The sequence below is a fragment of the Galendromus occidentalis genome, unplaced genomic scaffold (assembly GCF_000255335.2).
Source record: "Galendromus occidentalis unplaced genomic scaffold, Mocc_1.1 scf7180000076574, whole genome shotgun sequence".
In the NCBI taxonomy this organism is placed as follows: domain Eukaryota; kingdom Metazoa; phylum Arthropoda; class Arachnida; order Mesostigmata; family Phytoseiidae; genus Galendromus; species Galendromus occidentalis.
This window is the reverse complement of record NW_003804563.1, coordinates 199,254-211,060: the sequence shown is the minus strand read 5'-3', so window position 1 is coordinate 211,060 and position 11,807 is coordinate 199,254. Positions and strand designations below refer to the sequence as shown.

At 50.9% G+C, this 11,807-nt stretch overlaps 1 protein-coding gene across 1 annotated transcript; it reads left to right on the top strand.

The window, feature by feature from the left end:
• The first annotated feature begins 53 nt into the window (after positions 1 to 53).
• Positions 54 to 3,410, top strand: LOC100905563 (smad nuclear-interacting protein 1). Its single transcript, XM_029113322.1, has 12 exons — positions 54 to 196; positions 535 to 642; positions 737 to 846; positions 961 to 1,053; positions 1,189 to 1,257; positions 1,383 to 1,436; positions 1,557 to 1,670; positions 1,785 to 2,130; positions 2,311 to 2,514; positions 2,654 to 2,838; positions 2,951 to 3,148; positions 3,251 to 3,410. Exons 1-12 carry the CDS (start codon positions 146 to 148, stop codon positions 3,408 to 3,410), a joined length of 1,692 nt encoding a protein of 563 aa, XP_028969155.1. The 5' UTR covers positions 54 to 145.
• Positions 3,411 to 11,807: the final 8,397 nt, after the last annotated feature.

The window sequence follows — 11,807 nt, the reverse complement described above, 5'->3', positions numbered from 1 at the left end:
CAGCAGTTTTGTGATGATTCTGAGCGGACACTTACGACCCAACGGGATTCGACTCGAACACTGAGAATCGGGATTTCGTATGGTGGTTTTGTGAGCCTCATTCTCTCGTTACGCGAGATCCTCCGTTCGACTGTAACGCCGAACTATGGCCAGACGACGTTCTGTTTCTCCGAACAAGAAACGCCGCCGTAGACATGTAGGTTTTCGGGTTCGAGCCGGCATTCTAATTTCGTTATGTGTCTCAAGATGAAAATTCGGCTTCTGGGAGCCTCATCAGCTTGGGAGGACTCTCCCCCTGGACCGGTGGCGATGCGAGAGCTCAGCATTTGGAGTGATTCCGGCTGATGTCGCTCGACTGCGATTACGGACGATGTCATATGGGGTCACTTTTCACATCAGCCAGAACTCGTATCGCGCTAATCCGTGGGCGACGAATCACGTATATTCTCCGAGATACCCCCGTCTCCGATCGTTGATGTTACAATCGGGGCTCCTGTTGTCGTCATGTTTCACGACGCCCCTGTGGTCTTTCAGGACGATTCTTCCGACTCCGATGGCTATTTCCAAGCTCCGCTGGTCGTTAAACCCCTCGCGTCACCTCTCAGAGAATCCGCGGCGGCCTACAATAGTCCGGACACGAAGGTGCGTTTTGTCAGAAAGAATCTGCCCGACATCCGGAATTCTATCGACAAGTTCGTCGTCATCGAACTTTTTTTGACTGATCTCTCTGTTCTAGGAGTATAAACACGCATCGATAGTTGAAGCGAGTTCGCATTCATCTTCCGCGAGCTCATCGTCTGAGAGCGAAGATGACGACAGTGACGATGAGTCCGGCAGTGATTCCGGGTACGATCCCGTATATGATCCTATGCAATCCGTGAACCCTTTTTTTTATCAAGTCTCGTCAGAGATTCGTCAGCATTGCGAGCGCGCCTAATCCAACATTGATTCTACCCTCAGTTCTGACACCGGGAGCAGCTCAGAGAGCGCCAGCGACGACACATCCGAAGAGAGCAGTAGCGAGAATGAAACGAAGACAACCAAAGCTCGGAGGTAAGGAGCTCGACTTCTGACTCTTGACTCGAATCCTTCATTGAACTTGAAATCCGCCGCGTAAATTCGGAATCCGGCCTCGGAGGAGAAGGTCCTTCACGAGTCACATTTTGATGAGTTTCCCCATCACTTCAGAGACACAGAGAAAAACACAAATGGAAGGTCTAAAGCCCAGAGGAGTTCTCCAAAGGAAGCGGTCAAACGGTAGGTTTCGCTTACCATCCCAATTCCTAGGTGATACCAGCCGAGTATGATTCGGAGTCGGCTCCAATGAATTCCCAATCTGCCAATCCCCATCGTCGACTAATTCCCTGCATTCTCAATCACAGGAGAGTGAGTCGAGGCCGAAGTGAATCGTCGGACCGGAAAAAGATCAGAGACAGGTCAGAATCAATCCCGGTCACCCCGTTCGTCGGGAGGCATCCCGGAATGCAAAATACGTTCCGAGGTTCTCCCTGAGAAGAATGATCATTCCCCTTGGAACTAATCGTCTCCGCTTGCAGATCTGGGAGGAGTGCTTCCACCGATCGAGGTAGAAAGGGTAGCCCCGTTCAGAAGAGGACGCTCTCACCGTCACGCAGAAAAAGTCCTCAAAAAGATCGTCGAGCATCGCCGAGGTTCGTTCACTGTATCCTGTCTGGATAATTCGCTCGAGAATGTTGCTCTGATCCAATCCTCCATTCGGGCTGAACGACTGCAGCGATTCATTTGAACTTATCCTTTCATCTTAGGCGAGAAGGCGGTGGAAGGCGCGGTGCAGAACGCCGAAGATCTCCCAGACGGGACAAGAGTCCCAGGCGAAGATCTCCTCCGAGAGATTCGCGTGACAAACGACGAGATTCGCCGAGGAGACGAACTCCTCCGAGAGACCAACGGAGCGCTCCCGACCGTAGAGAGAGTCGCTCAGACGGAAGGAGACGGGATGGCGAATCTAGACGAGGCAGCGAAACTCGGAGAGAAAGTGATTCACGAAGAGGAAGGGATTCTCGGCGGGAGACTGATACAAGGCGCGGAAGGAACTCTAGGCAGGAAACGATTGAAGTGAAATCCGAGAAAATCTCGCCAGACCTCTCCAAGGTAATTTCGAAGGAGGAAGGGAATCGAGCACAAGATCAAAAGCCTCGGCCCATTCGGGAAGAAGATTCCTGGATTAAATTCCTGATTTGTTAGGTAATTAGATAAACGCTTCTCGAGTTCTCATCAACTTGGCCGAACCATCGCATTCGGATCGATAGAGCCCCTCGCTTTTCTTTAAAGGTAAAACGAGAAGCACGCTCGCCCGAATTATCCAAATGGGCCGATGATCAAGACCGTGAATCGGAGAATCGGAGACCACGCGGCTCCGAACGACCGAGAAACAAGCAGGATCGTCTTGGAGAAATGAAACGAAGAAATAGAGAGATGGAAGACGCCGAACGGAATTGTGCGTGGGGTATTCAAGAAGTCAAGAGAGAGGAAGAGGTGAGCAAACCGGGGGACTCTGAGCGCAGACTTATTTCCTAACACCCTCCGGTCTGGGGTTTTCGAATCGGGGCTGAGCGAGTACTCTTCGAGAACCATCCGGATACTTGATCTGACCTTGCTGCTTCTCGTAACACAGGTCAAACCCGAGGAAAAGCAGAAACCGGACTTAGGTCTCTCAGGGAAACTCGCTGAAGATACCAATGTATTCAACGGAGTCGTTGTGAAGTATAATGAGCCGCCCGAAGCAAAAAAGCCAAAACGTCGCTGGCGCCTTTATGTTTTCAAAGGCGAGGACGTGCTTCCATTCATCCCACTTCACAGGTCAGTTCCAAGCGGGAAGAAGATTCTTAAGTCCTCGGGGTCCGCTCCGTCCACACCGCCAGCTGCGGACCCGATCATCGTTCGCGATATCCACTCGTTCACATACTTGCAGGCAAAGCGCCTACCTTCTCGGCAGAGATCGCAGAGTGGCGGATATCCCGGTGGACCATCCATCATGCTCGAAACAGCATGCGGTTCTCCAATACCGTTCCGTTCCATATGTCAGAGCTGATGGCTCGGAAGGTCGCCGAGTCCGACCATATGTGCTGGACATGGAGTCTGCTAACGGGACATTTGTTAACAATAAGAGGTCAGATTGAGTTTCTTATTGCGGTTGCGAGCCACGAGCTCATCCTACCCAGAACATGACGATTTTTCCTCTGATCAAACGTGACTCGAGTCTTCTCTTCAGGATCGAAGCGAGCCGGTACGTCGAACTTTTCGAGAGAGATGTCATCAAGTTCGGATTCAGCAGTAGAGAATACGTTCTCATACCAGAAGACGCCGCTGAAGCGGGAGAAGACGATCCAAAGTCAGCCCCAGCCGTAGGTGAAAGCGGAGTTGAAAACTGATGGGCCAGCTGCAGAAGGAATTGTCAGAATCCTTGCTCAAAAACCTAGCGGTAAGAAAGACGTGTCCAGGCACAGGAGCGGACACTCACGGAGACGTACCTTAAGGGAGCCGACGAATATACACGCCTCGGATATGAGGATTTCGTGAAGTTTATATAGGTATTTCTATGGATGTTTCGGACGATGGTCGTACTAATGGATCTTTACATTCCCGAATGAGTCCGCTGGCGGATGTGTCCAGCAATAAAAAGCCCAACTCCATTCATTCTCAAAACTCGATCCGGATTCCATAGATGGGCATATAATGAACATCGATCTTAGAGCCCGAACCTTACATGAGTCAACTTTTCTTGTGAATGCCTCCCGTCTCCTGGCTGCGTTCGAGAGTCCAAGAAAGAGAGAGCGCTCAAGGAATGCATTCCCATCGACGGGATAATGACCTTTCCGAGTTCATCACGATTGACGCCGAAGTGCCCAAATGTGAACTTCTGTAAAGATTAGGCACGAGTTGGTAAATATGAACGGTCTGAATTTGGATGTGATCTTGACTCATTAGTTTCATAAGGGGCATTAGAACGGCACGAGGTTTCCTCGGAGAGTAGTCCGAGCAGTCTGTAAATAAAGTCAATGTTCAGAGTCAGACGTGAAACCCTCTGAGGATATGTTTTGTTAAACGAAAAATCTTTCTAGGATTCCGCAGTTTGCTTCCGCCTGCCTGAGCCGGTGAATCGTGTGCATGAGGTTCGAAAGCGGTTCCTATTACTGACACTCTCTCGATGTATCGAACCGAAATATCGGACTTCGTTGTGGATTCTGCGTCTTCCAGCTTTCTTCTGAATGCTGGACATCGGACTGTCAGACAGAAGCAGACACAGTTATCGACAGGGGTCAAGTCGGATTCCCGGGGGCCAAGAGCCGAAAACGACGACGCGCCTTCTCGTGGCTCATGCTTTAGTACTGGGACCAGAAATCCTAGGAGGGGGCCGTCCCCCCCTTCTCCCAGCTTCGCCGCTGAAGTCTGCCGACAGCCCTAAGAATAGCCAGCCCGCACGACGCGTCTCCGACCACCCTCCGCAGACGCTTTTGCCTCGAGTACTCCTCTCGGCGCATCGGAATGTTCCTTGGCGGATCTTCCAGAAATCTCGAGCGTCACGAAGTCCCCTTATCGGACCTCGATATCAAGGAATGAAGCCGCGTGAATGGCTGGCGATCCACGCAACAAAGATGCCTCTGACCGAGGAGACAGCATCAAACTGATTTTCGGTCTAGCAGAATAAGACGATCTTCTCGACAGTTCCCCCCGAATCTGAGACTTGGATCCCCAAAGGGAATCGTACTCTGGACTCCATCGGCTTCGCGCTCAACGAAGAGCGGAGTCAGGTTCGGAGCAAGGGACACGAAGCGAGCTTTGGTCGTGTCTAGGTCACTCTCTCGGCGCATGACCTCCCACTGGCAGCAGGCAGGCAGACTCGCGAGTAGTGTGTGTCTCTGTGCGTGGACTAGTGACTCTAGTGTCTCAATCCGGGTGGCAAGTGTGTCGATCAGGATTTCTGATGCCTCATAGGTGAAAAAAATCCATTCCGATCCCGACTCAGCAGGATGGCGCAATCCGGAACGCGGGCCCTGGCCCTGTGTAGGTGAGTGTGCGATTTCGTTGTATATTCGCTCTCGAAGCTCGAGTCCCGGGGCTTCTCTCCCCGGTACTTCTCCGCGCAATCTGTAAGTCACCTTTCGATTGTTGCTTCATCTCCTGCCGGAATGTACCATTTGGTTCCTACGCTGGAAATCTCTCCCTGTGAAAGGGATCTACTAGAAATGGGAAGCCGGCTCGTAGGAAGAACCTCGCCAGTGAATGATGTTCATCGCGATCCCGGCTCGCAGGGATCCGACGGTTTCATGCCAAGTTCGGCGCAGATTACGCAACCGAAGTCGTCTCGGATTTCGGAGGATCGAGAGGAACAGCTCGCGAGTTTTCCTGTCCGAATAGGACGCTTTCCCACCCGCTACCTCTTCCGATATTTGAACTTCTTATGTTGTGTCAATAGCCCGCTCGGGGTCGTGACTTTGAGCGGCCAGTCCTAATACATTCGATACTTTGCCGTAGCTGCTGTTTGTCAAGTAGTATTTCCGAAGCGAAAGTCAATCTTATCAAGCGGAGCACTCAGCGCACCCCATGGGCCCTCGAAAGCTATCGGAGTGACTGACGCGATCCAGTTTGCTGTCGATAGTCGCGTCCAGAACGACCAGGTTATCTTCTCTTGCGCTTTCGGTAGCCTCCGAGAGACCAAAGAGATTCGATTCGGAACCTTTTGCTGAGATTAATCTCATGGAGTTGAATGGACTTCAATGTTTCGCAGTATGCTGAATCGCTTGACTCCCCTTTTGTCAGTTCAAGGATTCGACTTCTCTCTCTCGTCAGTTCATCCTCCGCGAAAATGCCTAAGAGACTCATACTCTATTTTCGACTCCCTTCACAAGGATCCGTTGGATATCTTGCGGAGATAAAACAGCATTGTGACAATACTTAAGGCCACAAATAACTGCGAGACTCTCTCCAATGGCACGTGGATGAGCCTTCAAACAGGACGACCTGCATTTCCTGAGGGAAATCCCAAATCACGCCGCAGAAACCCCAGACTAACGATGCCTCAATACGTTCGTTTTGCGCAGCCGTAATCCCGAAGACTCATTCGAAAGCCAGATTTGCGGGCAAATTGAAAGCTAGCTCCGGATGAGCTCGGGAAACGCTTATGCATTCGACCGCTACAATACTTCCCCATCGAGTCCCAGTCATTGAACTGTCAGTGATTTTTGTGGAATGTTTCCCGAGTCTCCTCAGCCTGACACCCGATCGAACGTCTCGCCTACGCAGTCACTTAGGGCTTCAGATCTTCCGGTTTGAGGCCCCCCTGGCAGTCAGCTTCAGCTGACAGGGTGGAAAATTAAGGGGTGAATGAGAAGTGTCTTTTATAACGACAAGGGTCGAGCTCTCGCGCCATGGGTTCGGCGGTGGGTGCTCTGACGATCGGTCCACGGAAGCGGGGTCTGCTTTTTCTTAGCTCTTCTTCAAATCGGCGGAATGAGCCCCAGAACCATCTGTCCGATTTCAACACGGGTCACTCTAATCGGCGAGGATGCATTGGTCCGAATCCCGAGCCGGTGGACACAGAGTTATGCAAAAAACATTTGAGAAGCTTCACTCCCAGGGAGTTCGAGCTATTCTGGTCCGCTATCTTGGCGACTCGCGTTTCTTGCGGCGTCCACCTGTTGGACGTTATATAACGCTCTTCAGCGATTACACAACACCTGGTCTAGACACCTAAACAATTGTTTTAAATTTTGCGACGCGGTTGGTGAGCGACGTAACCCATTCTGTAAACCGCACAGGCGCCTACCGAGCGATTGATCGGACTCGATGTTGAACTTGAGCTCAGAATTCAGAATTGCATCGACCGTCAGATGTGGGATCTGTATCATTCCCGACTCTGTTGTTGGACCGATCGCGAGTAATTGGATTTGATGATTTGGTGGTTTGCCTGTGTCGCAAGTTCCTTGAGTTCGAACGAAGAATTGGCCAGGCTCTTAGGATCGGATCAGTCGTAGGTGGTTTCGGTCACGGTCCGAATTTTCAACGCCGCAGCCGAGGACTTCCGCTGTCACATACAAACATGTTTTGGTGCGCGTCGTTCAAAATGGTCTCCGCATATTTGTTGAATCGCGTGATGAAGAACCCTATTCTCGCTCTGGAATAAGAGCTTCCGTGACAGAAACGTAGGTATTTTAGACTCTTTTTGAGCGCGAAAGCTCGTTTTCCGAGCGACGCTCTCATTCTCGGTTTGTCTCTGTTCGAAGACATGTTGCCTGCTTGAACGGAAATGTGATTCACGGCATGAGTCATAATTCATAATATTGCTCCAGAATTCAGATATCTCCCATTGGGAAGTATACATCCTCTGAAAGTGTTGAATCGCCCTCGATGAGGTCAGCCGCTTGATCGGCGTTCTGATCATTCTCTGGAGGAATCGGTCGGCTCATCGACGTCTGGCTGAGTGGGAGAGCGAAAGGGATAAATGTACCGATTTGGAACCCCTAAGGGGAATTCTCATTTTTTGCCACTGAGCGGTGATCCGAATCGGTTTTCGCTTTTTCCACGCGGAGGAGTCGGAGAGCTCAGGATGTGTATAGAAATGCAAGATACAGAAATTTCTCTCTATAGCCTAGTGTGGGGCGTCCGCTCCGGGTCCTCGAAGAGGTTACTCTGGATCTCTCCCCTGACTGTCTGAGTCAACTCGAACACATTTCGACCTCTCGTCTGCAAGTCATTGTCAAGTATGAGTCCGCATGCCCTCCCCCAGGACGAGAATCGGGACCCGATAGCCTCTACCGCGAGTGTCGCCACTCGGTGGGCACTCAATCGAGAAACTATTGCTGCATCGTCGAACCCTACTTTCTGAGATTTCTCACTCAGACAACCTACCTACGCACAGCGATGAACAAAACTACAAACCTCTCTGGAACCCTGGGAAGTCTGCAGCGGTCGAAGCGCTGGAAATCGTACGGGCTCGTGGCCCGAGCGACGATAAGCCGGGGAAGGTCACGAGAAATCTCCTCCCTTTTTGTAGTATCCGAGATATTTCCGAGCTGTTTCAGTACATTCGAATACTGTTTAGCTGAATATGCCTCGGCCGCGGACTTATCCATCTTCGCTGCACCGAGAACAAATTCGGCAAAGTTTCCTTCTTTTCCTGGTCTGAGAAGAGCATCTCTAGAGCCTTCGTCTAGCTTCGTATTCGCTACAGCGAGCTCTCGCCGCGGAAATACCTGTTGCGACGTCAGGCAGAAGAATATCACGAGTCGCGGTCGTGGGCTTCCCGACAAAACAAAAACTTTGCTTCAGAATATTGCAGAAATCCGACTTTTCCGCCGACCGCAATGCGAAGATCATCGGGTCGAGGCCTGCGGACTTTTCTTGCGAGGCAAAAGCTACGATTTGCGTTAAGTTCTGAAAACAGAGAAAAAGAGCTCCACTTCGATCCAGCAAGTCCAAAGACCCGAGCTCTAAGGATTCGCATGGAACTCCATCAGAATCGCCTCGTGGATACTGAAAAATTGTACGAAATCGGGGATGGATTTAAGTGAAACATCTCTATGGCGCTGGTATTGGGCAAATATACAAGGACGTTTTTTTCCTTCATGGAAATCCGCTGCTCGAGCGTAGTAGGGACTTGGGCAGACGTTTCTTCGATTCCTTTTGGGATTGGAGATCTCACTCATGTTCCTGAACCGACGCCGCTGAAATGGAATATTAAGATCCAGAATCATAACCTCGATCTCGAGATCGGACTCCCGATTAACACGGCCTCTCCGGGAGACAATGATAATGGTTGAGTATGATGAATATCACTCGATCAAAAATGGGGATGGACGGCAGCACCGAAGCGACTAAGTTGCGGGGAACGGAAAGAATCCCGCGGGAGAGTATAAACTGAGTATAACATTATAGGAGAAGCTAGTATTGAAACATCGAAAATATGCTCGATCGCGAAAGTGGCCGTATTTCGGGATCCTGACTGCGCGCATCGCGGCATCGGCTAGCATACCGGCGGAGACGAACTCATGCATCAAAAATTTGTCCCCGACGAAAACATCCCGACTCTATTGAGAACTAACCTGTTGCATGTCCGGCATCCCGGATGCCTGGTTTCCTAGAAGCCCCGCACAAAGACGGGAAAAGAGCTTTGCGCGCTCTCGTCCTGCTGTCGAAGACGTCGAGGACACGCTGATTGTGAACAGGACTCCCCGGTGCATCTCCGCAAACAACGTTCAGTTTCCCTCGAAGCCCAGGTGTCGAATTCCGTACGGAACCCTTTCGACCCCAACCAATGACAATGCTCAATCAGTTTGCTGTCGATCCCGGGACTCATCGCTGCCGTCTGAGAGTGTCGAATAACCCACGAGTTCTCTCATCGTATCACTTAGCCGACTCAAATTCCACGCTCAGAACAATCATGACATTGTCAGCGATCGTCACGTTGATTTCGATCATGCATTCGACCGCTACAATGCTTCCCCATCGAGCGGCTGCGTCACAGCTCTCAATTCACCGCAAACCGTTCCCATCAATGCTTCGCTGATCGCTTCTTGCTCGACAGAAGAAGCTGGAACCATCGATGAGCTGCCACTGGGTGATTGCTCGACATTTGATAGAAGTGATTGGAGCGTTCGGCAAAACGTTTCACTTTTCCGAGCAGCTACTCCGGTGGTGGCTCGGAGCGACGAAAGTGGGTAGGCGATGGTCAGAAAGCTCCATTTTTATCCATTTTTGCCGCAAACATAAGCATCGTCGGCTCCGTCGTCGTTATGTGAGAGAGATCTCGAAGCGACTTCGGCCTACCGACGTCTTCATGGAGAACGGATGCTCTTACTGTCCGCGGTCTTATTTCTTTTTTTTCCGCAAGAGGAACTGTGCCCGAACGGAACTTTGCATTTCCTGTGGGAAATGCCAAATCGCGCCGCAGAAACCCCAAACTAACGATGCTTCAATACGTTCGTTTTGCGCAGCCGTAATCCCGAAGACTCGTTCGAAAGCCAGATTTGCGGGCAAATTGAAAGCTAGCTCCGGACGAGCTCGGGAAGCGCTTACCGCATTGTTCAATGCTCGTTCCATATTCTTTCGCTTGATCCTTTGAAGAATTCGTAAGAAAAAGGAAAAGTCAAAGTTTGCGGTCGGTCTGTCGTTCCGATGTCCCTATGGCTTGTCGGTCGCAAAACATCCCAGGATTGTACCCCGTGTCAATGAAGGCATTCGCGGCACGTCTTACATATTTTTTCCTCATTTCGACGGAGACTTCGAAAATACTTAACGCCTCTGACGTCGAGCGAAACTTCAGCAGAACCGTCGCCGTCCCATGCGGCCGCTGTTTGGCTATATCATTCGGTTGCAGAATAGTCAAGGTTCGGTTAAGCGAGAGACGACAGCGGGGAAAAATTTCGAAAAACATCTTCGACAACCTGCCCGTCATCCTGTTAAGATTCTTTCTTCCCTGTTTCCCCTTCCGTCACATATGGAACGAGCCTGTCAGCAGAGCCAAGTGGGTGGTTTCCCCGGCCGGCGGAGCTCTGAGAAAAATGATCCATCCCGGTAACCACTCGTTGATTCATAGATATTCAATCCTATCCTTTAGATATTTTTTTGGTCGGCGATCGACTTATCTCCTCGGATCTAGCTCTGATCACGTCTCCAAGATCTGAAAGAACGCGAATGAATATAATCGTCTCCGCTCGAGGGCTTCAACTAGATCGAATTAGGTAGATACCACTCATGGTTCCAAGAGATCTCCACCTCGGACTGATTGAGTTACCTTGACGTCGTCGACATCCATGCTTCTTGATTTCTGTTCCCATGGAACCTCCTCTCATCGGTTTCTCAACCCTACTCAAAAAAATTATACCCCAGTTCCCGGATGGGTGAGAATCCCAGCAGCGCGTCCCCTTCTTGCAAAAGTCTGACATCGATGAGTCGCTGGCCACTGGCAGCGAATGGTCCCACCCAAGGGAAAATAACGAATTAATCCAGCTCGAAATCTCCTATTGTGTTGAGGGAATTCGAGAACGGCCGTGTGCGATGAAATGACACATGGGAAACTTCTTGGCGCGAGAGATATCCGCGACTGCGATCGGGCAACGGTACAGGTGACTGACTGAGTATCTTCCTGTCCTATTTGCTCAATTCATGGAATGTTGTTCCGTCGTAATGTCCCTATTAGTCGAGTCGGCGGCGGAGCCCTGGGAGCCGTAATTTTCTCCCCTCCTCCTTCGATGCGATCCGATGCAACGATTCGTCGTTTGGTCGACGGACAAAGATCTGTTTTCCTTGAATTGACCAATAATTGAGAGCTTCGGTCAATTTCCACATTAAGATCTTTGTCGCGACCGGAAGTTGTGCATCGATATAGGAGAAGCGAGGTGTTGACTGATCGCTCGCGTGCTCCCCGCCACCGCGTCCGTACCCTGAGTGAGTCCTTTCGGCAAAGCCGTCATGCTTAAAGGCGGCATCTCTTTCCGAAGAGACTATCAATTCGGGTGCATTGGCTCTCGGCTATTTCCAGAGCCCCGAATCGTATTCACAAAGTGATCCACGGCGTCGCTCCAAGTCCGATTCGAAGGAAAAATTACGAAGAATCATCGACTCCGATCCAAGCTCAGGCATCGAAGGCGTCAAACGGGTAGCGCCCGGAAGGGTGATCTGGTGGTTTCCAGCGACCGAAAGCAGCCCACGAACGGAAGAAACTTTGCCCTCGCTGTTAACTTATTTTTTTTTCGTGACGTCGGGGACAGCCTTCCCCATGTCTGCCCGTCCGCTCGTACCTTCGTCTATCCCGCCGCTCGTCGCTGACT

Excerpts from the sequence above, each read along its gene's own strand:
- LOC100905563 (XM_029113322.1), top strand. The coding sequence starts at position 146 with ATGGCCAGACGACGTTCTGTTTCTCCGAACAAGAAACGCCGCCGTAGA. Across the intron at positions 643-736 it reads ACAATAGTCCGGACACGAAG|GAGTATAAACACGCATCGAT; the intron begins GTGCGTTTTGTC and ends TCTCTGTTCTAG. Across the intron at positions 847-960 it reads GAGTCCGGCAGTGATTCCGG|TTCTGACACCGGGAGCAGCT; the intron begins GTACGATCCCGT and ends TTCTACCCTCAG.